Source organism: Eimeria tenella, genomic scaffold (assembly GCF_000499545.2).
Source record: "Eimeria tenella Houghton genomic scaffold, Eth_scaff8, whole genome shotgun sequence".
Taxonomy (NCBI): domain Eukaryota; phylum Apicomplexa; class Conoidasida; order Eucoccidiorida; family Eimeriidae; genus Eimeria; species Eimeria tenella.
Window position 1 is genome coordinate 610,894 of NW_013543455.1, and position 23,448 is coordinate 634,341.

Here is a 23,448-nt window from a genome sequence, read left to right on the forward strand (position 1 = left end):
CCACAGGAAATCATCACGCCGTGCAAGCAGGTCTCCTGAACACACTGCAGTTCCTGTTCTACACTTCACACTGTATTGAAGACGCTGTAGTGTCACTCTGTACTGGCTTCCCGTGAGGAAGCTGCGTCCCTTGTACATTAGTAGGACGCCGCCGTCTAGCTGGTATGCATGAGTAACGGTTGAGAGCGGTGGAGAACCTTCGTCTGTGCTCCACAGGCAACTGAATGTCTGCAAGCTCTCAGGAAGCTACCAATTGTCTAGAAATAAGCTGCATTGGCAAAATTCAGTGACGCTGTGGGGACACTGCTGAATCGCCCAGATGCACTTTATCGGTGCCTGTCGCCTACTAATCACACAGCCTGATAGTGTGGTTGCTAACGACAGGGATGCCAGACGGGGGGAGAACTTCCGCAGAGAAGACAACGCGCATAGCGTTGGAAAATATAAGCAGTTTCCAGGATTATCAGACAAGATTTGGGTTTCCCCGTTGGGATGGGCGAGCGAGTATGGTAGGCGGCATCCGTGGCAATGCTCTCTGGAAATGCTGCCGCATCGCTTACTACTTCACAAGCCTCCTCTGAATAGCACTTATGAGAAGTACCTCTAAATTCAGCTTAATGCCTTCAAATGCACAACAGATGCCGGTGAAACGAAGAACGGTAGTATCGATGGCCGAAGAATACTGTGGCAAAAAAAATACATTCGTTGTCCCTTGCTGGACTACCCGAATCTGTTTACGTTTATTGTGCATTACCAAGTGAAAAATGGCAGCATAATACTGCTGCATTTCCTGTATTCGCAGCATGCAGTCCTCGTGTGCATGTGACTTCTCCAGCAGTTCAGTTTCCCCCAGCAATCGAGTGAGTCTCCAATGAATTGCAAGCAGCAAAGCCAATGACTGCCTTGGTTCCGATAATTGCAAGAACAAAATTCAATGGAGAAGTTACATTACAGCCAAAAAGAGCGTTGGCAAATGTTACCTGTTACCGTCACACTTCAGGGACTCGGCCCATAACATATCTGCAGTGAACCGGGGGAGAAAAACGATGTATTCACCCCTACGTGGGTCCTGCGCTGGGGAATTAGGGTACAACATACTTGTGGCTAAGCATGCAGCGCAAGCGTGCACACTCAGCAAACACTCGCTCTGCTGCAGCCACACTCTCTTCTCTGCCGGTATGTCTACTTAGACAGGAACTGCCGTTGCCAAGCTCGAATTACTTCTCTAACTTGCTGCCCTTCCGTTTGTCCCAGCGCCTGCATCACACAAGCCACGCACGATATGTGCAGCATTAACTGGTAGTTGAGCTAAAGGGGCTACTGCCATTACTGGTTCCACGCCGATGGAGAACAGATGGACAAAAACGCACAACTACAAGAGCTAAATTGATAAAGGCATACGTCTACAAGCGCAGCGGCAGCGCAAGCAGAATTTCCGACACGTGCAACTAGGGCGTCCTTCAGTGATTGCTGAATGCCGTTGCGTAGTGGGAAAAATATTGGCCTAAGCTGGGCTCCTGCCTCAGCTGCTGCTGCTGCTGCTACTGCTGTAGCCGTGCGCTGTGGGGTTCCTGGAGGAATTCCGTAAGCAAGAACACGCCATAGGCCTCCAATATCTGCTGCAAGCTGTTAATTCACCCGCAGCACACGACGGTTTCACACGAATTTTTACTTTAAAAAGGGCTCTGAGCAACTACGACGCTAGTGGGTTGCTGCGCTGTGCACTCCGCGAACGGCCGTTGAAATTAGCAGACAATCCAAGCCAGTTTGGAGTAATCTAAGACGAAACTAGCAGATGCACAGCCTACGCACCGCACCGCTGTAATGTGCAAAGCTACTATAATTGTACACTAAATGCTGAAAGAAAAGAACTGAGCTACCTGAAGCAAGGGGGACCACAATGATCGCGCACCTTGATGTACTGAGGGTCATCTGTCTTTAGCGACGCAAAGAGGTCCGCAACAACGGAAAAGAGGGAGCACAAGGGAAGAATAAGAGCAAGCTGCTGCCCAGCACGCTGAAGGTCGATGCCTTGAACGCGCTGGTGCTGCTGTTGTCGCAGAAGCTGCACCTCCTCGAACTGCTGCGGGGCCTCCGCCGAAACTGCCTGCGTGCGGCGTTGGCGCAGCTGAGCATCAAGGGCAATATTTTGACAAGTGAAGTCCCGCATCGCTTCCTGTACTTGCCGTAGTTCCAGGGGAAGTCCGGCCAGTTTCTGAAGCAGTTGCTGCTGCTGAGCATCCACTAAGTTTTCCGGCCTGCAAATAAGTGCTGCAACGAGTTGTCCCCAAGCCTGTACCGCTGCTGCTGAAACTCCTGGGCAGTTTCCAGAGCAGCAGCACACCAACAGGAACAGCAAAATGCATCTCCATGTGGTGCTACATATTTCATCTGAGGCAGGAGTCCCTTGAGGAGCTTTGGAAGTAACCGCAGAAGCCCCTCGTGAACGATGCAAAGATGCGAACAACAACACGTGGAGCTGTTGCTGCTGCTGATGCAGCAACTGCAACAGGGCGTGTTTTGCGCTTGTTTCCCTGTTACCGTTAGCGCTAACACGGTGGCCGATGGCCGTTGATACGCACTGCTCGATCGTGCTCAAGCTGATGGGGACGCCGCCGTTGTCGTTGCCGCTGCTGCTGGAGGGCAGCACCGATGCAGCAGCAAAACTCAGCAGCGCCACCGGTGCTTCTCTTGCCGCTGTGGCAAGAAGCAGCGCCAGTTGCTCCTGCACCCCTCTGCATTCCCGCTGGAGCTCGGCAGAATTAGGTTCCTGTGCAGCTGCAGCAACTGCCTTCAAGTATAAGCCCAAGTGTCTCTCCAAAATCCTGCACGAACAAGCATACAGCCATCTGTGACAGATTCCGCTTAGCAGTAGCTTGTCCATTCTATCTAAAAAAGGGTCTTGACTTAAAAAGATGTTGCAGAGCATGCCTCCTCCCCGGTCAGACTCGAGACTGACTAAGTCCCGATCTAACCCCTACACGACCATTCGCAGCTCACAAGGGCAAGTGCTGCAGGAGCAGCGCGACCACTTCAGGGCCTTTCAGAGATACCAGAACTTGCATGCAAAATCCACCCAGATGCTCGGCCGCCACCTCCGGGGAGTGTTGCTGCTGCTGCAGGCTGTTGGCTGCTGCTGCCGCTGCTGCAGGGCTATCTGCCTCCACCAAGATGGCATCATACAGCAAAGGCACCACTGCACTAATGGGCGAGGCAGCAAGAGGGCCCAGTAGCGACATCAGACGGCGCAATAAGAAGATACATGCAGGCAAGAAGGGCGGCAGCACCAACAAGCTCGCACCTTCTATCTCCAAGGGGCTGCCCTCAACCCCTGCTACCTGCAGGAACAACCGAAGTACACGATTTCTAATCTTTGCGCAATTCTCCACCTCTGGGCCAAAGTCTGCTTAGAACCAGTACATATGTTAAGTTGAAATCGTAGTCAAACTGCCGCGATGTAGTCACAAAAGCCCGCAACAGTAGCGACAATGTAAAAATAACGGCGAGTATGTATATGTAGAATTCACATGACACCACCAAAAATCCAAAGCCTTAAACTGTAAATCCTAAACCGCTCTAGCCGCATTTCTCAGCTTCTCACAAGTAGGGCATTGGTGAAGAGCTCCAGCGCCTGCACCCAAGATTTCTTGAGCTCCACCACAACTGAACCTTCGGCCGCTCCCTCAGGACTGGCTCCTCCAGCCGCAGCTGGAATCTTGAAGGGCTGGAACCCCTTTGACAAGGACGCCATTGCGTTGGCACAACGAGCCCAGTAAACAGCAACCGCAGCTGCGGCCGACGGCGAGGCTTCTGCACTATAGGCCGCCTGAGAATGCCAAACAACGCATGCCACAACACTCTCAAGCAAAAATACCTGCTTTGGTGACACAGCAGACGCCGTGGCTGAGGCATTTAGAATGAATCGAACTCCAAGTCTCCAGGCATTGGCTTCTGCTCAGGCGACTGAGTTGTGTTGGGCCCATCAGCAGCAAGTACGCAAGCTCCTCTATGAGGCTGCAGAATATTCACCATCTGCTGCTGCCCGTGCAACTCCATAGGGAATTATGCAACCTACGCCAGGGCTCACCATGTCCGTTGTGAAGGCTGCCGTTGCCTTGGAAAGCAACGCATGCAGCAGCAATACGCGCTCTTCCGAATGCGTCACTGCAGGGCCCTGCATCTGGCGACTAGCAGCTGCTTGCTGCTGTTTGCTACCCAGAAGGACGCCTGCCGCTTCATACAACAGCAACTGCTGCTCTACCTGAAAAGCCCTGGGAACTACGTAAACATCTGCTGCAGCTGCCACAGCCAGCGGCTCTTGCCTGCTGCTGTTGTTGCAGCTTGGTGGAGTTGCTGGACGCAAGCGCTGTTGCGCAGCTGGGCTGGTGCTGCTATGGTTGCTGCTGCGAGGGACTTCAAGGCATTGCTGTTGCAGCAAATGCTGCAGCAGAAGTCTCGTGTACGCAGCAGAATACGGGAGGCAATTTTTCACAAAACGCAGCAACGCCAGGCAAGCTTTAGGCGCAATGTTATTGTTGCTGCTGCAAACTCCGTGGGGTCCCGCCAAGAGAGAAAGAGCTTCAGGGATGTGTTGCTGATGCTTTCCAAAGAGAGGAGCAATGCGCACAAGAACCCTCATGAAATTCTCCGCTGATGCAGCCGAAGAAAATGCAGGAGACGCATGCATGTTCTGCAGCAGCTGCAGCAGCTTCAGTAGGCTGGCATGCAGCTGACTAGATGTATCCTTCAGCTTTTCCTGTAGATCTGAACACAAAGAGCCTCACACCACAGAAACAAAGGAAATACTGGGGCAACGACGGCATCGCGCATACAGCACAAACAGCAATGACGTGTAATAGCATAACTTCGCACCGCCAATGTCGTCTGTCATAACGAGAATCATGTGAAGCAGTGACGAGAGTTGCTGCTGTTGTTCTCGGCGCTGTTGGGGTGTTTGCTGCTGCTGGAGTTGCTGGAGCTGCTGCTGCAGCCCCTCTTCAATCCACTGCAGCACGCGGCACGGATTTGCTGCGCAGGCCTTCCTATACAAGGCAGTGAGCGCCTGCGTCACAAAATTTGCAAATTAAATCCAAGGCTCTTGAGTCGCAGCCTCGGGGCCTCTTCGCGCGGAAGCTGCCTCAGGTGAAAATCCGCATGCATTTGCTGGTGATGACACTGCACGCCTGAGCAGTGAGTACTAAGATCGGAAATATCACTGGACTGTTTACTTATGAGCTTGAGACAAACTACAAACGCAGAGCAACTGGGTTCGATGACTGGAAAGCCCATATCTTTGGCGGCACATTACCCAGTCTCGCCCTATACTGTGAAATCACTCGCAGCAGATGTCCAATGTTTCAAAAGCCACATTTACCTCCTTGTAGGCATACAGCTGCTCAACTTCATCGTCATCCAAAGTGCTGTAGATGACCTGCTGCTGCTGCTCCTGCATCTGTTGCTGCTGCTGCACTGCTCCCATAAGCAAGTCGACCTCCGCAAGCTGCAGCCGCACCCAATGCACATAAATGCTCATAATGTACTGCCTAGTCACAGTATGAAGCAGGACAGCGTCACCACAAGCTGCAGAAGAAATCGGCGCAAAACAGACAAGCTGACCCTCTTGACAAGTACTTGCAGCAACTCCAACAAGAGATCTTCGAGGCGGGATGCCGGCGACGGCTGCAGCAGCAGAGCGCTCTGTCGCTGCAATATTGCTGCTTTGGAAAACAGCAAGGAAAGAGACGCGACAACAGTGCTGGAGACCTCAAGGCCACCAGACCCCAGCAGCTGGACGGATAGAGGGAGAACTGCCCACAAGGCAGTCACACCCTGTGCAGAGCAAGCACAAGACATGAGGTGGAACATAAAGTAACAAAGTCAAAGTAAAAAATAGGGCCTACAAGGCCCACAGGCATCAGTGACGCTACAGCCTCATTATCGCTAGCAGCAGATTGCCTGTCGTCACTTAAGACTTGGCTACCGAGCAGCTGGGAGATCAAAAGAACACGTTCCAAAGTTCAGTCTTCACTGTTTTACAAAGATATAAACACTTTCCAGGCACTGACCTGCAGCAGCAGCTGCCCCGGGTCCCGGCATGCAACCTGCGGGCTGCTGCTGCCTGTTGAAGAGCCCAAAAAGCCGCCTTCACCTGTTGCCTCGAGCCTCTCTGCCAGGGCTGCCGTCGACTCCGTCAGCGCTGCAACTGTTGCATTTACTACGGAGCCGAAAGAAAGAATCATTGTCGGAGATGCCGCAATTTCCGCGAGGGGGATGCGATGCAGAAGCCACTCCGCTAACTGAACAGGCGTCACAAGAAATCGTAGCAAACGATAAGTCTAAATGCCAGGCTCTTGAAGAGGAGAGATTGCTGGTGCTCTGCTTACCTCCATGCGGCACAAAAGATCAATCCTCGCAACAGGCTCCATCTTCCGGTGTATGAACACCACGATTGCAGAAGCGGCATCCGGAAAACCCGATGACAGCCATGCTGCCCCCAACAACTGCAGCAAAGTTGGGCTTCTGCTGCTGCTCCTGCTGTCCCTGTTCTGGCGTTGCGCTTCCGCCGCTGACTCTGTTGGCGGTGGAAGCAGCAAGTCAATCCACCCAACGTACCTCTCCGTCACTGAGCAGCACAGCTGCAGCAAACTGGCTAGTGCTGGGCTTTCCTTATATGTGAGCTGCAGCAGCTGCAGCAGCTGCAGCAGCAAAGGCGAGAACGGTGGAGGGCAGAGCACAGCAGCCGCATTTGTGGGGACTTCCTCATCGTAAGGAAATGAGCTCTTAAGTGCCGCAGAAAGCTGCAGCAGACAACACAGGCGAGCAGCGCAGCAAGCACTTCTGCCGACACGGCGGAGCCACTGCAGGCTAGCGGCCACAGCAGCACCAAAACCAAACAGCAGCAGCAAATCCCGGACTCCGCTAAACCCCCCAAAACTAGCCTGCTTAGCCTACAGGAGAGGCTGGCAGGTCTTCAAGATACTCCTGGTGGACCACCAGCAGCACCCGCAGCGCCACCCGCAGCGACTCCAGCGTAGCAGCAAGATTTTGGCCCGCCGCTGCAGCACAGGCCGGGCTTCTGCATGCGCAGCACTGGCCAGCTACTGCTGTCACTGATGGATCTTCTAATTTGCGCAAGTGCAGACAAAGGGCGGTCAGTTCTTGGTGCAGCAGCTGCCGCAGGGGGAGAAACGCAGCCTTCGTTCCAGCAGCAGCAGCAGCAGCACCCGCTGCTGCTGGTGCCTGTTCTGCTGCTGTTGCTGCTTCAGCTATGTCGTTTATCTGAGCTGCCAGTAACCGAGCTACTAGAAGGGCCAGCTTATTGTGCACTGCAGCAGCATCCGGGCTGGAAGCTGGGTCGGAGGCAGCAGCAGCAAGTTGTGCGGCGGTGCTGTCTGTCTCTGGGCCGCTGCTGCTGCTGCTGCTGCTGCAGGCCCAGGCAGATGCGCTGCAGACTCTCAGTCGCATCACATTGAGCAGCACTTCAGCCATCTGCTGCCTCTGGTGTTGCTGCTGTGGCAGCAGCTGCAGAAGCTGCTGCAGGGCGAAGAACTTCGCCTCAAAAGAACAGCGGGACTGCAACGCGGACAGCAGCAGCGTGGTGCCGCTGCTGCTGTCGCATACCGCTGCAGCACAAAGCACCCCGGACCGAAAACAGCTTGCCATGCAGCGCACATCTGAGGCAATTATGGCAACAGGAGCTGCTGCTGCTGCTGCTGCTGTTGCTGCATGCAGTCCTGCTGCTCCTGCAGCAGCAACAGCAATACTTCCCACCCCTCACAAGCCCACGGGCAGGAGCTGCAAATCAAGATCCCGCGCTGCTAGTCAGCTCTACTCAAAGCAAAAGACTCATTTGCTGCAGCCTCAGGGAGAAAGGGAGAAAGCGGGCAAACAAGCAGAGAGGCAGCAAAGCAGAGGCAGCACAGTCAAAAGTAGTCTAAAGAATTCAAAAAGAATTACCGCGCAGGTACTGCTCCGCCTCGCACCGAGTCGCCGGGTTGACAGCTGCACTGCCCTGGGAGAAGAGGGCGCTAACAGCCCTGTCAAAGTCCTCCACCTGCATTTTGCTGGGTTGTGGTTTTATTTTGCTGCTGCTGCTGCTGTTCTTCAGTTCGCTTGCTGTAGTTGGTGGCCTTCATCAGGACGCTGGCGCTCAATCCCTCGAGACCAACTGCAGCGGTTCGCTTTCTAGCACCTGCACCGCATCGGAGTGTCTGTACACCTGGGCAACAGCAACAGCCGAAGCCCCAGCAACCCAACTGCCGCCGCTGCAAGCCTGAGCCACTTAAACGTCCTGCTGCTGCCTTGCTGCTGCCTTGCTGCTGCTCTTCTACTGCCGCTGCTCCCTCGCGACAAGCAGAACGCTAGGATGCGGGCCGGGCATGCCAGTGCTGCTAATACGGAAACATCTGCAGACGCGAAGTGGACAAGTCTAACGGAGAGAGAGATGAAGGTCTTCTACTGACTGAAGGGCTCCAGCTGCCAAACTGAAGCTCTGCAGGGCCGGTCAGTGTCGGTGCTCCTTCTGGGGGCTGCTGCTCTATTCAAGAAAGAGGAGGCACTGCAGTTTTGCCCACGCAGGCAAGGCGTGGAACAAGCAGTAGCCGTGATTTTTGCTGCTGCTGTTGCTGCCTAAACGCTGCGGCTGTTACCGAAAAGCACGTTGCAACGATAGCCAGTAGGAGGGGCCCTTTCACATAGGCATGCTGATCGTGATCTGCTGCTGCTGCCGATTCTGCTGTCGGTGCAGCGCCTTCCAGTCTTGCCGTGAGGCCACCGCTGCCCTGCTGCTGCTCTTCAACTTGCATAAATTTCCTGAAGTTATCCCTTTATTTAGACATGCAGCTTCTGCGGTTTCTTAGAGGTGTGGGGACCTGATGCATGCAGTGACGTGGGACACAGGCGCTGCCAGCAGCAGCAGCCCCAGAGGAAACTTCAGCTTTTGGCAGTTTATGTATGCTCATTTGATATTTTTAAATTCGTTTCATGGTAATGTTGCAAGGAGAATGGCGAGCTGAATATTGCTGGAGACAGGAGGTGTTTGCTGCTGCATCTCGCGTGACCGTGCCTGTGACTGCTCATGCACGCCCCGGTGTCTTCACAGACTTCTCGCCCCCTTGAAAACTCCGATATCTTGAGTGATAGCGTAGATTCGATTTGTGCTGCATTTCAAGCAGAAATGAAGGCTGGCAGAAGAGGGAAAGGCTTCAGTGAAGCGTGCATCCCTGTCGTGTTGCAGTTTAGTCCTCTCTGTTCTTTCTATGTAACTTTTGCAAGCTCTGGCCAGATTTGCACATTGAATTTCGTCTGTTTATTGTGAATCTTAAATTTCTTGTATTAAGATTAAAGTGTACACGGCGAAGAGCCTTGCAGGCTCGAATTCGGCACGCTCAGCAAGCCTTTGGCTGAAGTGCCTGGTTGTACGCAACCGCCATTTGATTGTACTTTAACTGTAATTACGGTACTGCGCTATTGACCTTTAGGCCTGTGGAATACTGCAGTCAAGCCTGCAATGGCCTAATGTGCAAGGTGCTATTGTCTTTGCTGAATGCTTGTGAGAACGGGCCAGTGAGGGGTCACCCGAGCTGTTTTCAATAAGTGCATTGAAAAAGTGTCATTTTTGTTTCAGTGACATTGTTTAGTGAATAGTAATGCTGAAATAAGGGACACAAAAGGCAGGAACCGCCAAAGTAGGGCACTGGCTGTTTGACGCTGCAGCTCTAAACACGCGTGAGCTGTATGAGCGTGCCTCTGAATGTACAATACCGCAGCCCTTCTCACTTCTCAGTACTGTGAAAGTGAATAAACGGAAAAATATGTCGTTTTGAGAAGCAAGAAGACTCGTTGGGTGTGTCTTATTTTGAACGTATCAAGCCTTCTGGTGGCTAACGGTTGTTCTTTGGGCAATTCATCTTTAATCCTGGAGACCTTTCACTTTTCACATTGCTGCAAAAGAATCTTCTGCCTAACAGTACGCTAAGATTGAGAGCTGGCTGTCGGAGAGAGCTGTGAGCAGCGCTCAGAAGCCAATACAGCATTTGCCGTGGCCAAAACTCAGTTATCCGTGAATAGATCAGAAAAGATTTATCTCTAATAAGGGCGCCTCCACAGTTATGGCAGTTATGACAGCTAGAAATTGTAAGCAAAGGGTGCCAGCACCCCAGAAGAGCTATGTGGGAAAGTGGCTAATGAACGTACTACTGAGAGCCGCCGTTGGGTGTGTTTGTCGGGGATGCGTTCAAAGTAAATGAATTAGTTCGCGCGTTTAATAAGTTTAATTCCTAATTTAACGTTACCCGTTTAATTCTTAATTTAACATTACCAAGTGCAGCGTGCAAACGTTGTCCCTTGCCTGGTAAACTCTTCCACGCGCGCACTTTATATTGGGTCAACAACCGCCTCTGCCTTACTCACTTTTGTGCCACGAATCAGATGTAATTCAGTTGGTTTTTGTTCAGTTGCTGCTGGCTCCCCGCACTAGCTACCCTAGTCTTCCTCTCGCATTGTGAGGCCGCTGTTAAACCACAGAATGAGCTGACTATCAGGTTGAAACTACGGCGGCGAGTAGTTGCAGAACGGCTTAGCAAGAAATTCCCCAAACTGTCAAAGCTGCATTCCATTGTGAGCTTGCCGGGTAAATGTCATCACAAGCTGCAGTGTGGAGCCAGAAAAAAGACCAGCATTGGTTTTCTAATCATAAAGTCTTACCCACGTTTAGAAAAAGTGACACTTGTTGGGGCCGCGGAGTGCACATACAGATGCACTCCGACTAAAAGCTCAAAAGCGGGAACTTTTAGATGCTTGCTGGTTATGAATAGCTCTTTTCATGTAGTTGGTACTTTTGATGTGAATAGTAAACAGTGCCCCCACCTTGAACTCCACTCAGTATCCAAGATGGGTGCCTCGCGTTTTTCTTGCTTCTTCCAGCCCCCAATACACTAATGTAGATATAGAATAATCAATTTTTCATTATTGGAGAACGACATGGGTCACATTTAGACATCATTTTCACTTGTTGCGTTGGAACTCAATCATACACCATGTCTGGCAGCCCCCTTTGTGTCTGAGCGTTGGAATTTCTTCCGGGTGGCCTGGAACGTTCGCCTAGGTAAGGAGTATATTCTCTTTATTTTTTAATGGTGTTTTAGCGAGAATATCGCGAGTAGTTGGGAGAATAAAAAAGCCCACGAGCAGTTCCGGCGTACCACCTGCAGCCGTCTGCATGCGCCGGACAGCGTCGGCTGCAGACCGCATGTGCTGCTGCATGGGTCTGCCGTTGTTGCATCACGACTTCGGACTAAGTGGCTCTGTTAAATCTCACTTAGTCGCCAAGAGGAGGCAGACCTTACGCGGAGTGCCGCGCTTGACGCCGCCGAGTCTTCCAGTCTCGGAATGAAAGTCTGAACGCAACGTTTCCGTCCGGAAACTGGGCACTATCCAGCCGATAACTCTTATGTTGTGGCTCTGAGAATCGCAGCAGATCTGGGTGGGGTGTTGCTGAGTCTTCTCAGGGCTCGCCGGGCTCCTCCTACAGGGTGCAAGCAGGAGCAGGAAAGCTAAGAAACTTCGCAGAGTTCGGCTTGTAGCCGCCTTTTGGGGCTGTTTGTCTTCTTTAACTCATTCTAAAATGTTCACAGAACTCAAGAAGTTCGGGATTTCCCTGTGGGACGAGATCCGGCACTTGTGCCGTCGCCCGCGGGAGGTCCTGCTGACGGTGCTCAGCCTCTGCTGCGTAATTCTCGCAGGTGATTGTTCTACATGCATCTAATTGGTCAAGTTTTGAGTTTTAAATGCAAAAAGGAGTGCAGAAAAGGCGCAAGAACGCCCACCACCCCGATTTCTGCTAGCTGCTCACTGTCTGCTTTCTTATCCCGCAAACTTGCTGCTGCCTGCCTCTGCTGCGACCTTCGCAGCACTTATGCTTTGGAAAGTCTTAGTGATCGCCGCTGGGAGCCCCTCGCCCGTTGTGGTGGTGCTGAGTGGCTCAATGCTTCCCGCCTTCAGTCGAGGAGACATTCTCTTTCTCCACGACAAGGGACCAACCACCAACGTGGGAGACATTGTGGTCTTCAAGGCAAGTCGAAATCCCCAAAGAGCTGCAGCACATGCTGCAGCTGCAGCGCCTTGCTGCAGCTGCGGCTGCTGCTGCAGCTGCGTCTCGTGCTGGAGCTGCAGCGCTTTGTTGCAGCTCTGTTGCTGGTCTGTGTATTTGCAAATTTGCTGCTGCTGAATGCTCGACTTTGCTGCTGCTGAATGTTCAACTTTGCTGCTACTGAGTGTCCAACTTTGCTGATGCCCAATGCAACTTTGCTACTGCTGAATGTTCAGCTTTGCTGCCAACTTTTCTGCTGCTGAATTTCAACTTCGCTGCTGCTGAATGTTCAACTTTGCTGCTGCTGAATGTTCAACTTTGCTACTGCTGAATTTCAACATTGCTGCTGCTGCATGTTAAACTTTGCTGCTGCTGAGTCCATCTATGCTGCTGCTGAATGTTCTACTTTGCTGCTGCTGAATCCAACTTTGCTGCTGCTGAATGTTCAACTTGCTGCTGCTGAATCCAACTTTGCTGCTGCTGAATGTTCAACTTTGCTGCTGCTGGATTCTCAACTTTGCTGCTGCTGAATGTTCAACTTTGCTGCTGCTGAGTGCAACTTTGCTGCTGCTGAATGCAACTTTGCTGCTGCTGAATGTTCAACTTGCTGCTGCACAGGTGGAGGGCCGCGAAATCCCAATTGTTCACCGCGTGCTTAATCTCCACAAAAACGCCGCTGGAGAAACTCGACTCCTCACGAAGGGCGACAACAACTCCGTAGACGACAGGGGCCTCTACGCCAGTAAGCCACCTCCCTCAGCTAATTAACTGGTCCCCAGGGGCCCCCAGGGGGCCCCTAGGGGGCCCCTCAGGGAGGGGCCCGCCTCTAGGGGCCCAGAACTTCGCGAGACTTTCACTAAAAGGGGCCTCTTCTGCCTGGAAGAAGAGGCCGCAGGGGCGGCAGCCTCTGCTGCTGAAGGCGGCGCTTTTGCCGGAGTCTGAGACAGCTTTTTTGCTGGCTCCTGTGCCTCTCGAGGCTCAGCAAACGCCCCTACAAGGCGAGCTCCCTGCGCAGCTGGAGACTGCCGGAAAGCCGTGGGGGCGGGAGCTCTCGGCCAGTTAACTATTGAATTGCCGGCCGGGAGTTTTTGCCCCCGAGGCAGCCAGGCTGCTGTGAGGCGTGTGCAACAAGTTGCTGCTGAGTGGCAACAAACAGCTTTACGCCAGACGCTATTTTAAATGTATGAGTGCGCTGTCGCTGCCGCGTGCACGGGCTCTCGCCTGGCAAGACAAGACGCATTTTTCGTGCACGCTTCCCACTTTAGGAGAATCTATTTCAACTTCGAGAACAATCATTCTAAGGCACAGCTGGGAATCCCGTCGAGGCGCTTCCTTTTACCCTAAATTGCCTTCCTGGGTACACTTTCGCGCAAAGCGATCACTTCTCATTTTGCTTAGAAGCGTCGAGTGTGCGTCGACCTTCCTATACGCACATTGTGCAACAAATATCGTTTTAAAGTCCCCAGTAGTTGTTCTCATAGGAGTCACAGTATCAATTTCGCGGAAGAGGCAGCTGGCATTGAAGGATTTGCAAGGATAGTTCGTGTGTCTGTACACCTGCGACGTTGCCGCGAGCGGAGCGCCTCAGGGCAAATTCAGTGCAGCACACCTTCGGCATGCAAGTCGGAGGGAACCGAAATGATTAAAAAAGAGCAGAAAAGCTGCCATGCTTTGTTTCCTGCTGTTTGCTGCGCTGCTCCTGCCCGCCTGGGGCAGCAAGCGGCGGCGGCGAATGCGGCGCCATGCTGCTGCCCTCTCTCGCCCAGGCTCTGCAGAAGGCCTGCAGGGGCCTTTGGCCTTTTCCGGCAACTGGGAGTCCTCAGAGACGCAGCAGAGAGCCCCTTCTTTGCCCTCTTTCGGGAGCCTGGCTGCGGAGCTGCAGCAAGAGCTGAACAACGCGCAGAGCCACCTGCTGCGGTTTGCCCAGGTGTTTGAACTTGTGGGAAACGCCGCTGGCGACTCGCCAGCAGAAGACCCTATGAAGATCCGGCCAGTGTCTTCGGTGGGCAGCAAAGCTCTCGGGAACTTTTTGAATTGGAAAAAGAAATCCAATTCTTTTTCTCAGGAGGTCCAGAGGGAAGTGGAGGCTGCCCGCGAGGCCCACACGGAAAACGACGACTTCAACGACTGGTGAGTCTTTTCTCTCTTTCAAAATTCCAAAAAATTCAATTTCCAAGTTTAGGGATCTTGGAGAACACCGAGATGTTGCTCTTAAGAACGAGCACGCTCTCCACCCCCCTTCCCCCCCGCCTGCTGCTGCGCGCTTTGCTGCTGCTCCGCACTTTGCTGCTGCGCCGCAGCTTCCTGCTGCTGCTGCCCTCAGCGCTGCAGCAGAGAACGCGCAGCCTGGGGCTTCTTCAGCAGCTGCTGAGGACCCCTGCTGAGCCAGCGGGGAGGCTCCGGGACCAGCAGCAGCTCCTACAGCAGCAGACACTGCAGCAGCAGACAATGCAGCAGTAGCTACTCCAGCAGCAGCCACTGCAGCAGCAGCCACTGCAGCAGCGGCCACTGCAGCAGCAGCCGCTGCAACAGCAGCTACTGCTGCTTCTGCTGCTGCCCTTTGCTGCGGAGAAGGTCTTGAGGCCGTCGGCCATGCACTGCAGCTGATCGATTCTGCAGCAGCTGCGCAAGCCTGGGCAAAGCTGCTCCTTCACTGGGGGCTTCTGCTGCTGCAGCAAAACTGCATGCACGTTTTGCTGCTGCAGCAGCAGCAAGGGGGCCCCACGAAGGGCCCCCGCTCAGTCACCCAGTTCGTCTTTGAAGTCGTGCAGCTGCGCAGACAGCGCAGGCCACAGAGCTGCGCCTAATGCATTTAAAGTTAGAAAGAGTTTACTTTTGCTGCTTTTTAAGGAAAACAAAAAAAACAATTTTGTTTATTTATTTGAGAAAAAGAGATCAAACATACTGCTGCAGTCGCTCGCAAAAAGAAAAGACTCTTCGGGACGTCGTCCGAGCTGCTGGGCTCGCGGTCTTGTTGCCAGTAGCTGCGCAGTCAACAGCAGCAGCAGCAGCAGCAGCAGCAGCAGAGTGTTTTCGCCGTTCCAAGCCAGCTTCAAGAAGACTGCAGGGAAAGAAAGGAACAAAAGTGAAGGGGAATTGGCTCACGTGATTTTGTCAAATGCTGCTAAGGGGCGCAGCGAAGTGACCCTCATGGGGGGCTCTTCTGCTTCAACAAGAGAATCCTCTTCAGCTGAAGCAGCAGCAGCAGCAGCACTCAGCAGCAAAGACCTCCGGACGTCCTGCTGGCTGCAGCTGGCTTCCTGGGCAGCCACAAGAAAGCCCTGCAGCTGCGGGGCCTCTGCTGCTGAGCAGCTGCTCTTGGCCAGCGGCTCTTCCTTGCCCCGCAGCCAGCGGCCGTGCAGCAGCACTTCGAGCTGCCCATCTGCTGCAGCAGCAGCATCTGCTGCAGCAGAAGCTGCTGCTGCTGCAGGCTTCACGCGTCTGGGCTGGAAGTTCTCAGAAACGGAGGCCAAGCCGCTGTACTTGATGTGGCACGGCAAAAGATGCACTCCCTTCACACCTTCCAACGCTGCAGCAAGAAGTTCCCCCGAATCCTGTGCATCATCTAAACTGTTTTCTTCACTTTTTTGTGCAAAAGAAGAGGCCGGATCTAACGCAGAGTTGCCAGACACGTGCGTCATTGGGTTCTCAACGGCGTCTGCAAACATTCTGGTGAACCATCTAGGATTCGCCAGCAACCCCTGCGAGATCTCACTGCGCAAATTTGCAAGTACTCAATTTTGAATTAGTTCGCTCCGAAATAGTGAGGGAAGACAAAGAAGACCACTCGTGCAGCAAGGGGCCCCAAGTGGTGGCTCTAGAACAACACCTCACCACCTCCCACGAGAGTGTTGAAGCCTTCTTACCTCGTCACAACGAAGTAACACTGAGAATAAATAAAATTAAAATTCAATTCGCATGTGACTTCACGAGAAAAATTAACTAAAGGGGCTCAGTATTCCGCAGAATTGCGCAGAGGAGCACCTCAACAATGGCGACACGTCAGTCAATACAAGGGCCAGGCGGAGGCAACGCTTCTCCGTTGACAACATTAACCTCATATTTCGAATTTCAAACGGTTTATTGCATTTCTAAAGACTTCTTTTTCAAGTCTGAGGATCACATTCATCGTTTCTATGCGAAGCTGCGCGGCGCGGCGAGTGGTGGCTACCCTCCATAGCTCATAGTTAAGAAGTGCGCAGTCAGTGCATGAGTTTATGTTTTGGGCTGCTGCCAGTGCACAGCGAAAGCCGAGGGGCCCTGAGGGCCATTTGGCCTCTCAGCGCGGCAAAGATGCCTCTTTGAAGCAGCGCTGCGTCTCTTCAAGGAAGCTGCCGACGCCGACAGCAGAAAGTGTGGAACATATGTGGGGCCTTCGATCCCCCAGCCTGCATTAAGAGTTATTATTGTGTGCAGCAAGTTAGGATTGCGGCAGATCTGCACTGCAGGCACTCAGCGCACTCTTCGCAAACAGCGAATGTGAAATTCGCCTCAGAGCTCGTCTTGTGTTTGCCATTCACAATCACCCAGGGAACATAGTTGTAAGACTGCCTCCTCGAGAACTTTCCAATAGATTTCCTGCAAGGCCCAAAGGCAGTTTCCCAGCAACTCAGTACAGCCCAAGTGCCAGTGCAGCTTTTGTGGCCTACAGCAGGGCCGCCCCTTCGTCTCCCTGAAAGCAAGCTGGGCGGCGAGTTGAGAATTAAAAATAGTGTTTCAAAACAGAAGGGGAGAAATTGATTTTTCGAAAACTGACCTGCTATATTCCCCTTCTGATTCCCAGTGGCTGACAAACAGTCTCGCCACCGGCCGTCTGCGGTACTGGCGAGCTGCTCAACGCTAAAAGTGCAGAGAATCAGCGCGAAAAAAGAAGAAGAAATTTCCAATTCGACTAATTTGATTCATCTCGGGCGAACTCGGAGGAAACTCTCCTGCCCCCCTGCTTCCCACCATTCGATGAAGGCCAGACGGCTCTCTGGCTTCCCGTGCAGCTTCTTGATCCCGCATGCAGAAAGGGTGTTCCTAAATTTAATCGAAAGTTCCGGAATGCCCGCGAAATTCCCTAAGTGGAAATTGCAGTAAAGCTGCAGGAGTCGATACTCACAAGCGGCACTCTTCCACGCCGTGCTGGCACTCCACTATGCCATCCTTTTCAGTTGCATTCCCTGAGGCGTTCGCCACTTGCTGAAATGCTTAAAATAGAAGAAAACGCAAATTACCGTATGGGTAGAGGTGCAAGTGCACGAACTTTCCCAGTTCCGATCGCATGGCCCTCGCCACTTGGCCTGTCAAGTACTGGCGGCCGCAGCCCAGTGTCAGTGCGACTTGTCGACGCAAGAGGAAAAAAAAAGAGCTTGGTAATGCCTTACACTTTTGCAAAACGGGCACAAAGCCTCGTAGCTGATCGCCCATATTGGCCGCACAGCTGATAACTCCTCTCAGGCATATTCTGAAAAATTCAACTTACAGAATTTCCACTTGAACGGGCGAAGAATGCAACAGTCGCGGCTCTTTCCCCCGCCTAATTTGGCACATCCGCCATCTGCTGCGGTGTCCATCGGCTGTCGCGAGAATGGCTGCTAGGCAAAGGGTTAGAAGCCAAGAGTGGGCAGCAGTCATTTTTGAATGTTGCGGCGTTTCAGCAACAGCAAATAGGGAGCAGGAAAGGCTCGCTGCTGTCAGTGAGTGTCCGGGAGGCACGGAAGCAGCAGAATGCCAACACAAATATATTCTAGGAGTAAACTATATTACGCGGGTTCTGAAATTCGACAGAGAAGCACAAAGCGCGGGTTGTCAGATTCTACTGCTAAGCATACACCTAAGCACCTGCGCAGTTATCAAAATGTGGATCACTGAGGGAAACATCTGACGGCATTCTAGAAATGTAGAAACTTCAATCCCTTTGGCTCAAAATAAACAACAGTCCAATCTTCGCCCAAAAACAACTGAAGCTCTGCGCAGTGGAGAAAAGCGATAGCTGCCTCAAAGAGCAGCAACAACGCCCGCCGGCCTTCTGCAGATTTTCCAATTCTATACAGCAGTCCCAGCACAATTCGTTAATGCCATACATTTAAAACGCCTGGTGTGCAGGCGGCACCTGAGTCCATGCAGCACTCCCCCGAAAGACCGTTCAAGTCCGTCCTGTTGCGATTAGTAGGCAAGCTGGCAATGAACAAAGTGCTTTGGAAGCTTTCATTCAAGAACTAGCGGCGCCTCCATGGAAGTACAGTTCTCCCACGGCGGTGAAGGCAGCAAAGGACAGGAAGCAGATCCCTGAAAGCACCGGAAAGCAGCAGAAATCAGCAACACGCAAACAAAGTATCCTCCAAATCTGCACAAATGTGGCCACGAAAGATGCCTAGCGTCGAACTTGGGGCAACCACTTGTGCGCAGACAGGAAAACGCAAGTGCTGCTGCCTTGCAAAAGCTTGAAGAGGAAAGCCTCTGCAGCAGCGCAGCACTGGTGTCTGCTGCTGCTGCCCAGGGGGTTGCTGTGTGCGTGCATGCTACTGGCCCAAAAGGGACTTATCAGTGCTATAAATGCAAAGCTGCAGCAAAATGTCTTGTGCTGCAAATGAGGCGAACCTCCGAGCACCAAAACCACACGCTCTGATATCCTTTTCGCCAAGACATTTCCCCCGATGACGGCCAAAGCGGTGCACAGCCCGTGGCCAAGAATTGCGCCTGCAGCCAATTCACAGCAGCGCAGCTTCCCCCTATTATCTCTTTCCTCATTGTGCATGCGCGAATATTTTTAAATATTTAGGCCAGAAAATACAATTAAAAATGCCTCCAGAGTCGCACCGAGGCACACAGCAGACGCGCTCCTGTCCGCCGCAAGCGCAAAAGTTGCGAGTTGTGAACGGTCGCCCCACTCCGCCATAAGGGTCAAAGACGCAGCCTAGTGCGCAAAAATCAGACACCTTGCTGCTGAATCTGTGCAAAAGTGACAAGTAAAAGCACTACTGCTGAGAAAAACAGGGCTCGGGCAAAGGAAACCAGCTGCAAAAGTGAAGAGGGTGGTACCTGGATGAATACCGGACTGAAAAAACTGCGGGCAAGGACAAACAGCCGAGACTGGCTCATAGATTCTTCGCTTTGAGCCAAGTCCTTCAGCTCCTCTGCAGCGAAAAACACCGAATATCTTAAAAGCATAGAGGCTCCCACGTTGAATCCGCTATTGAAAGAGCCAGATATCGCAGTATGGGGCTCACAAAACACGATATTGGTTCCCTTCCGCTCTTTCAGTGCGCTTTGCATGTTATAGAAGGAAAAACTTGCAAGATTCAACACAAACAATTAGCCTCCAAAGCTTCAGGTTCTCACCCGGCTCGTCGGAGTTTTCTTCGTACACCGCCGCCTCATGTAGCATTTTGGCGCCGAAAATAACAAGCAAACAGACCATAAAAATAGTGCGTAGTTCTTGTTTAAGCAACAAAGGCAGCACTTGTCCCCCTGCGGCAGCCATGAGGGTCATTACCACAAGTGCGAGAAACCCTCCGGCGAAAACATGCCAGCGGCTCCCTGGCCTCTTTTCATTTGGACGCGACTTCTTAGAGCTGTCCACCTTGGTGCAGCGCATGGAAAGAACTGCCGTAATTAAAAAGGTCTGCGTCACGCGCAAAAAAGGCACTGGTCCATCCGCTCCCAGCTCTTCTTGAATGTGCCCCCGCAAAAGTGCAGAAGGCGGCCCGCAAAACAAATGCCGACGGCTACGTCGTCACACACAAGTCTAAATCTTGACTGCCCTGACTTCTATATTAGTCTTAGGGAGAGACAGGCTGCTTCTGGTGCTCCTTTACCTTATCGCCCAACTCCGAGCAAATGATCATAAACAAAGTGCCCACGAAGGCAGAACTCCAGCTAATGTCGCCCTCCGGCACCGGCAGCACCTGCCCCGCGGATGCCTTCACGGCTTTCAAAAAGAGAACTCCAAAAATAAGTGCTAGGCCTCTCATCGTGGCCAGGCGGAAGGCGTGGGAGAGAGTGTTACTTCTCGCCATTGCCGCAAGGGTGCTGCGACTCGCGCTAAGCAAGAGCCACTGATCCCCTCAGGCGCCGGCGGGCAAAGCTCATTAGAGTTTGCCGCTGGGCAAGAAGGCTGTACCACTCCAGCCTGCAGGACGTTGAAGAATTCGTCACTCAAGAAGTGACCCGGCACACTGCACAGCAGTGCACCCAGCTCAGAAGAAGTGTCCACTACAGTAGTGAACGTGAATGGAAGTTCTCTGCGAGGATAAGTGGCCAAAGTCTAAAAAGGATAATTGCAATTTAATGGCAACCAAGAGTGTTGGGGCTGTTGTTCGCCGTTGACTGTGCTCGGGGCTGAAATGCCCACAGCGCAACAATTTAATCCTCCCGTAAAGTCTTGCTCTTTAATGAAAGATATTTTACATCTTTTGTTTAGAATAACCGGTTTCCATTACTTGTGAGGGAAGTCTGGGCAACGCCGACGGCTAGCGGGCGGGCAACCCCATGCAGTGCAGCACCGAAACAAACCCGGGAGTGGCCAAAATTAAAAACGAAGTAAACCTTCTGAAATACGGGCAGAGTCTAGCATTTTTTGCACTTGCATGCGCACCCCAATGATTCTCGCTCTGTTGTTCCGTACAAGTGGCTGAACGAAGAAGCATCCACATTGCATTTGATAATCTTTCTTGTGGCTTACCAATTACTGCATTGCCCCGAAGCGTCGGTTGAGGTACACTGTAGACCGTACCTCGCCAGTAGGAGTTTGGGGTGCTTTCAGGGGTTAATGAGGCAGTTTTAATCCGCTTATGAGCTATGTAAACCTGTTAGGTGATGCAGTTGACTCTGGGTGTCTGAGATGATGGCAGTAGCACTGTGCTTCAGCCTTCTGCGTTTTTGAGTGCTTGACCATGGCCGAAAACGCTCTGTGGTGAGGGCTTACTTCCTCCTACCATTCGTCCGGGGACGAGTGGGAGGAGCTTTTGCGCTCCAAGACAGAGCACGTTATGCTGAGAGGCTATAGCCGAGCATTGTTTAGTCACGTGGGAGCAACCAGCTGCACAATAATAAAGCATCTACATCTTGTTTAGCATGAAGTTAGCTATTAGTGGTTCACAGTCACGTGAGCTTGGAATACAACCGTTGGCACCGCAGAAGGTGCTTGCGCAATATGTGGTTTCTTCGCCTTGGGCTGACGAACTATAGAATTTAAAGTGACCCACTGGCAACACGAACATAATTCTGTCTCTTGTGGATAACGTGAGCGCAATCGTGTTGCTGTGCACACCAGAGGCGGTGACCAAGCCTGCACATTCATTCCGGAGGCAGAAAGATGGGACGGCAGTGGCAGCCGCAGCAAAGTGACAGCGAACAAAAGCTCCCTCTTGCGAGACTTGTATGCATGACTGTTCTACTGATTAGAGCTTTGCAAGCCCTATGATGCATTCATACATGATTTCCTCCACCCACTCGACGTGACCTATCCAGCGACTTCAAGATACGAGCCATCCGGCATGATCTAGTGTCAGAAAGCATGTCAGATGCACTATTTTTCGTGCTTTCACAGTTGCACTTAGCATTCAGTGGGTGAGGCATTATTTGCGGAATTTTTTGTGCCAGCAATATGGTGTGCCCCAACTCCGCAGTAATACATTGCTCAGTTGCTCCCAGCCGCTCACGGCCATTACTCTTTTTTGTGTTGTGGTTTTTGTTGAACTTGAAAAAGATATCAAACAAGCCTCTTATGCCCCAACCATGCCCCTCTAGTAGCACCTTACCACCTTGAAGCTGTCATCTAAGCAAGGCGAGCAAGTTCAGCCAGAAACTTGCTGCAGTGATGCTTCAACTTCGTGTGTGAGCCAAAACAGGCCAAAGCACCAGCACTGTCAACCTGCACTATCCCCCGCAGTAGACGTATCACGCATGTTTCTCAGCAACCGCCTTCCGTGCAGTTGCATGCAACTGGCCGGCAGGCTACTCACGACCCCCTGTGCTGCATCCCACGGATTTGCCACTACTCTGGAGGCTAGGTGCTGGCACAAGCGACAGCCCAACGGACTCTGCTCGACTGCAGCTGTCCGTTGCGCTGCTGCTGGCAGTCACCGGCCTCTCTCGAAGAGGAACGACAAGCTTCTCGAGGAGCAAAATGCTGTACTAACGGGGGTGTACATGGAAATCAGATTCCAGATCGCCAGTGTCTTAATAGCCTATAGCAGAGCTGGCGCTGTGGGAGCTGTCACAAGCCTAGCCTCCCAGCGCGCATGCAGATCCAGCCAGCAGATTAAGCAGTTGGAAGAAAAAGCCCTAATAAATGATAATAATGCTAACGGAAGATGTCCTATTAACAAGCCACCAGCGCCCGACGAGGCCATCTACACCTCCGAGCTTGGTGTCACTGGAGGCGCTGTCTTGCAGCCATCACAAGTTGTGCTGCAACCTCATGTGCATCAGTTTCGCAGCTCAATGGGCAGCTGTGAGCGCAGTTTTGGGTTTTGGCCTCTTTAAACCGCCTCTTCAAACTAGCTAATCGTAAGTTGCAGTTGACTTCATCTCTGAAGCATCACCATCTTAGGCGTTTTGCTCTCACAACAATTTTTATCCGTACGAAGTATCCCTTTGGCTATGAATTGCATGCAGCCGGTTTGTTGACACGCAGCCGTGGCGCTTGCTGAGTTTCCCCCAACCCCAAAGCTGATGGTGCATCCCGCAGCGCTGGTCGTCTCTCTACGCGTATGAAAAATTGAAAGGCTGTAACAGTTTGAGAGTCAGTGGGATACCAACTGGGTATTGGAAAATAGTAGAGAAGGCTGTATACTGGCGGTGGTTGCTGAGAAACATGCCGCTGATAGTGCTCTAGGGGGGACTACAAATGGACCTGAGCGCATTCAATAAAAAACTTTAATGCAGTTTCGTGAGGGAGTTTATTTTTATCGAGCTGTGTGGACAGGATCAGGGATTGGGGCTGTCATCGCCCCAGCAGCTGTACGCTGCGGGGTCCGGCCTTTGCAAGAGAGACCATTTCAATATACTCTCCCTTTAGAGCCCTCATCTATCGTACATCGATCCTTTCCAATAATCTAACGCTTTAAGTCGTTTTTTTTGTGTAGGAGAAAGTTTAGTAGAGAGTAGTAGATCCAGTCGGGCTCTATGCTAGTGCTGGTGCACTCGACCGTTCCAAGGTCCTCGATTCATCTGCTCACCATTTAAACACGGCTTTTTTGCTCGTCCTAATCTTGCTCAGAAGATAAGAGAAGAATTGGCTATGCATAAAAAGGAAACAGAATACAACCCCACGGCGGAACAAAGTCCCGTTTAAAGCTGCCGAGCCATTTTGGTGCTAGGTAAGATGCCTGATTTCCGTGTGCTATCTCTGCTAATCGATTCACGGAGCA

General features: G+C 52.2%; 5 protein-coding genes across 5 annotated transcripts; 2 read left to right on the forward strand and 3 right to left on the reverse strand.

Moving 5' to 3' along the window:
* Positions 1-1,182: 1,182 nt before the first annotated feature.
* ETH_00031700 (uncharacterized protein) lies at positions 1,183-8,059 on the reverse strand (the record flags this gene model as incomplete). The annotated part of the gene is made up of 13 exons (XM_013378337.1): positions 1,183-1,257; positions 1,402-1,626; positions 1,913-2,825; positions 3,001-3,338; positions 3,602-3,826; positions 4,088-4,764; positions 4,873-5,062; positions 5,375-5,500; positions 5,617-5,829; positions 6,066-6,296; positions 6,384-6,797; positions 6,952-7,742; positions 7,957-8,059. 13 exons carry the CDS (start codon positions 8,057-8,059, stop codon positions 1,183-1,185), a joined length of 4,521 nt encoding a protein of 1,506 aa, XP_013233791.1.
* A 3,564-nt stretch (positions 8,060-11,623) lies between these two features.
* ETH_00031705 (Os06g0273800 protein, related) lies at positions 11,624-13,151 on the forward strand (the record flags this gene model as incomplete). The annotated part of the gene is made up of 4 exons (XM_013378338.1): positions 11,624-11,741; positions 11,910-12,070; positions 12,707-12,830; positions 12,901-13,151. 4 exons carry the CDS (start codon positions 11,624-11,626, stop codon positions 13,149-13,151), a joined length of 654 nt encoding a protein of 217 aa, XP_013233792.1.
* A 669-nt stretch (positions 13,152-13,820) lies between these two features.
* Positions 13,821-14,548, forward strand: ETH_00031710 (uncharacterized protein; the record flags this gene model as incomplete). The annotated part of the gene is made up of 2 exons (XM_013378339.1): positions 13,821-14,218; positions 14,389-14,548. The coding sequence occupies 2 exons, from the start codon at positions 13,821-13,823 to the stop codon at positions 14,546-14,548; spliced, it is 558 nt and encodes a 185-aa protein (XP_013233793.1).
* A 278-nt stretch (positions 14,549-14,826) lies between these two features.
* On the reverse strand, positions 14,827-16,149 carry ETH_00031715 (uncharacterized protein; the record flags this gene model as incomplete). The annotated part of the gene is made up of 4 exons (XM_013378340.1): positions 14,827-14,859; positions 14,994-15,072; positions 15,194-15,802; positions 16,073-16,149. 4 exons carry the CDS (start codon positions 16,147-16,149, stop codon positions 14,827-14,829), a joined length of 798 nt encoding a protein of 265 aa, XP_013233794.1.
* A 2,135-nt stretch (positions 16,150-18,284) lies between these two features.
* On the reverse strand, positions 18,285-20,091 carry ETH_00031720 (uncharacterized protein; the record flags this gene model as incomplete). The annotated part of the gene is made up of 6 exons (XM_013378341.1): positions 18,285-18,361; positions 18,674-18,772; positions 18,893-18,989; positions 19,115-19,209; positions 19,415-19,697; positions 19,891-20,091. 6 exons carry the CDS (start codon positions 20,089-20,091, stop codon positions 18,285-18,287), a joined length of 852 nt encoding a protein of 283 aa, XP_013233795.1.
* Between the last annotated feature and the right edge of the window lie 3,357 nt (positions 20,092-23,448).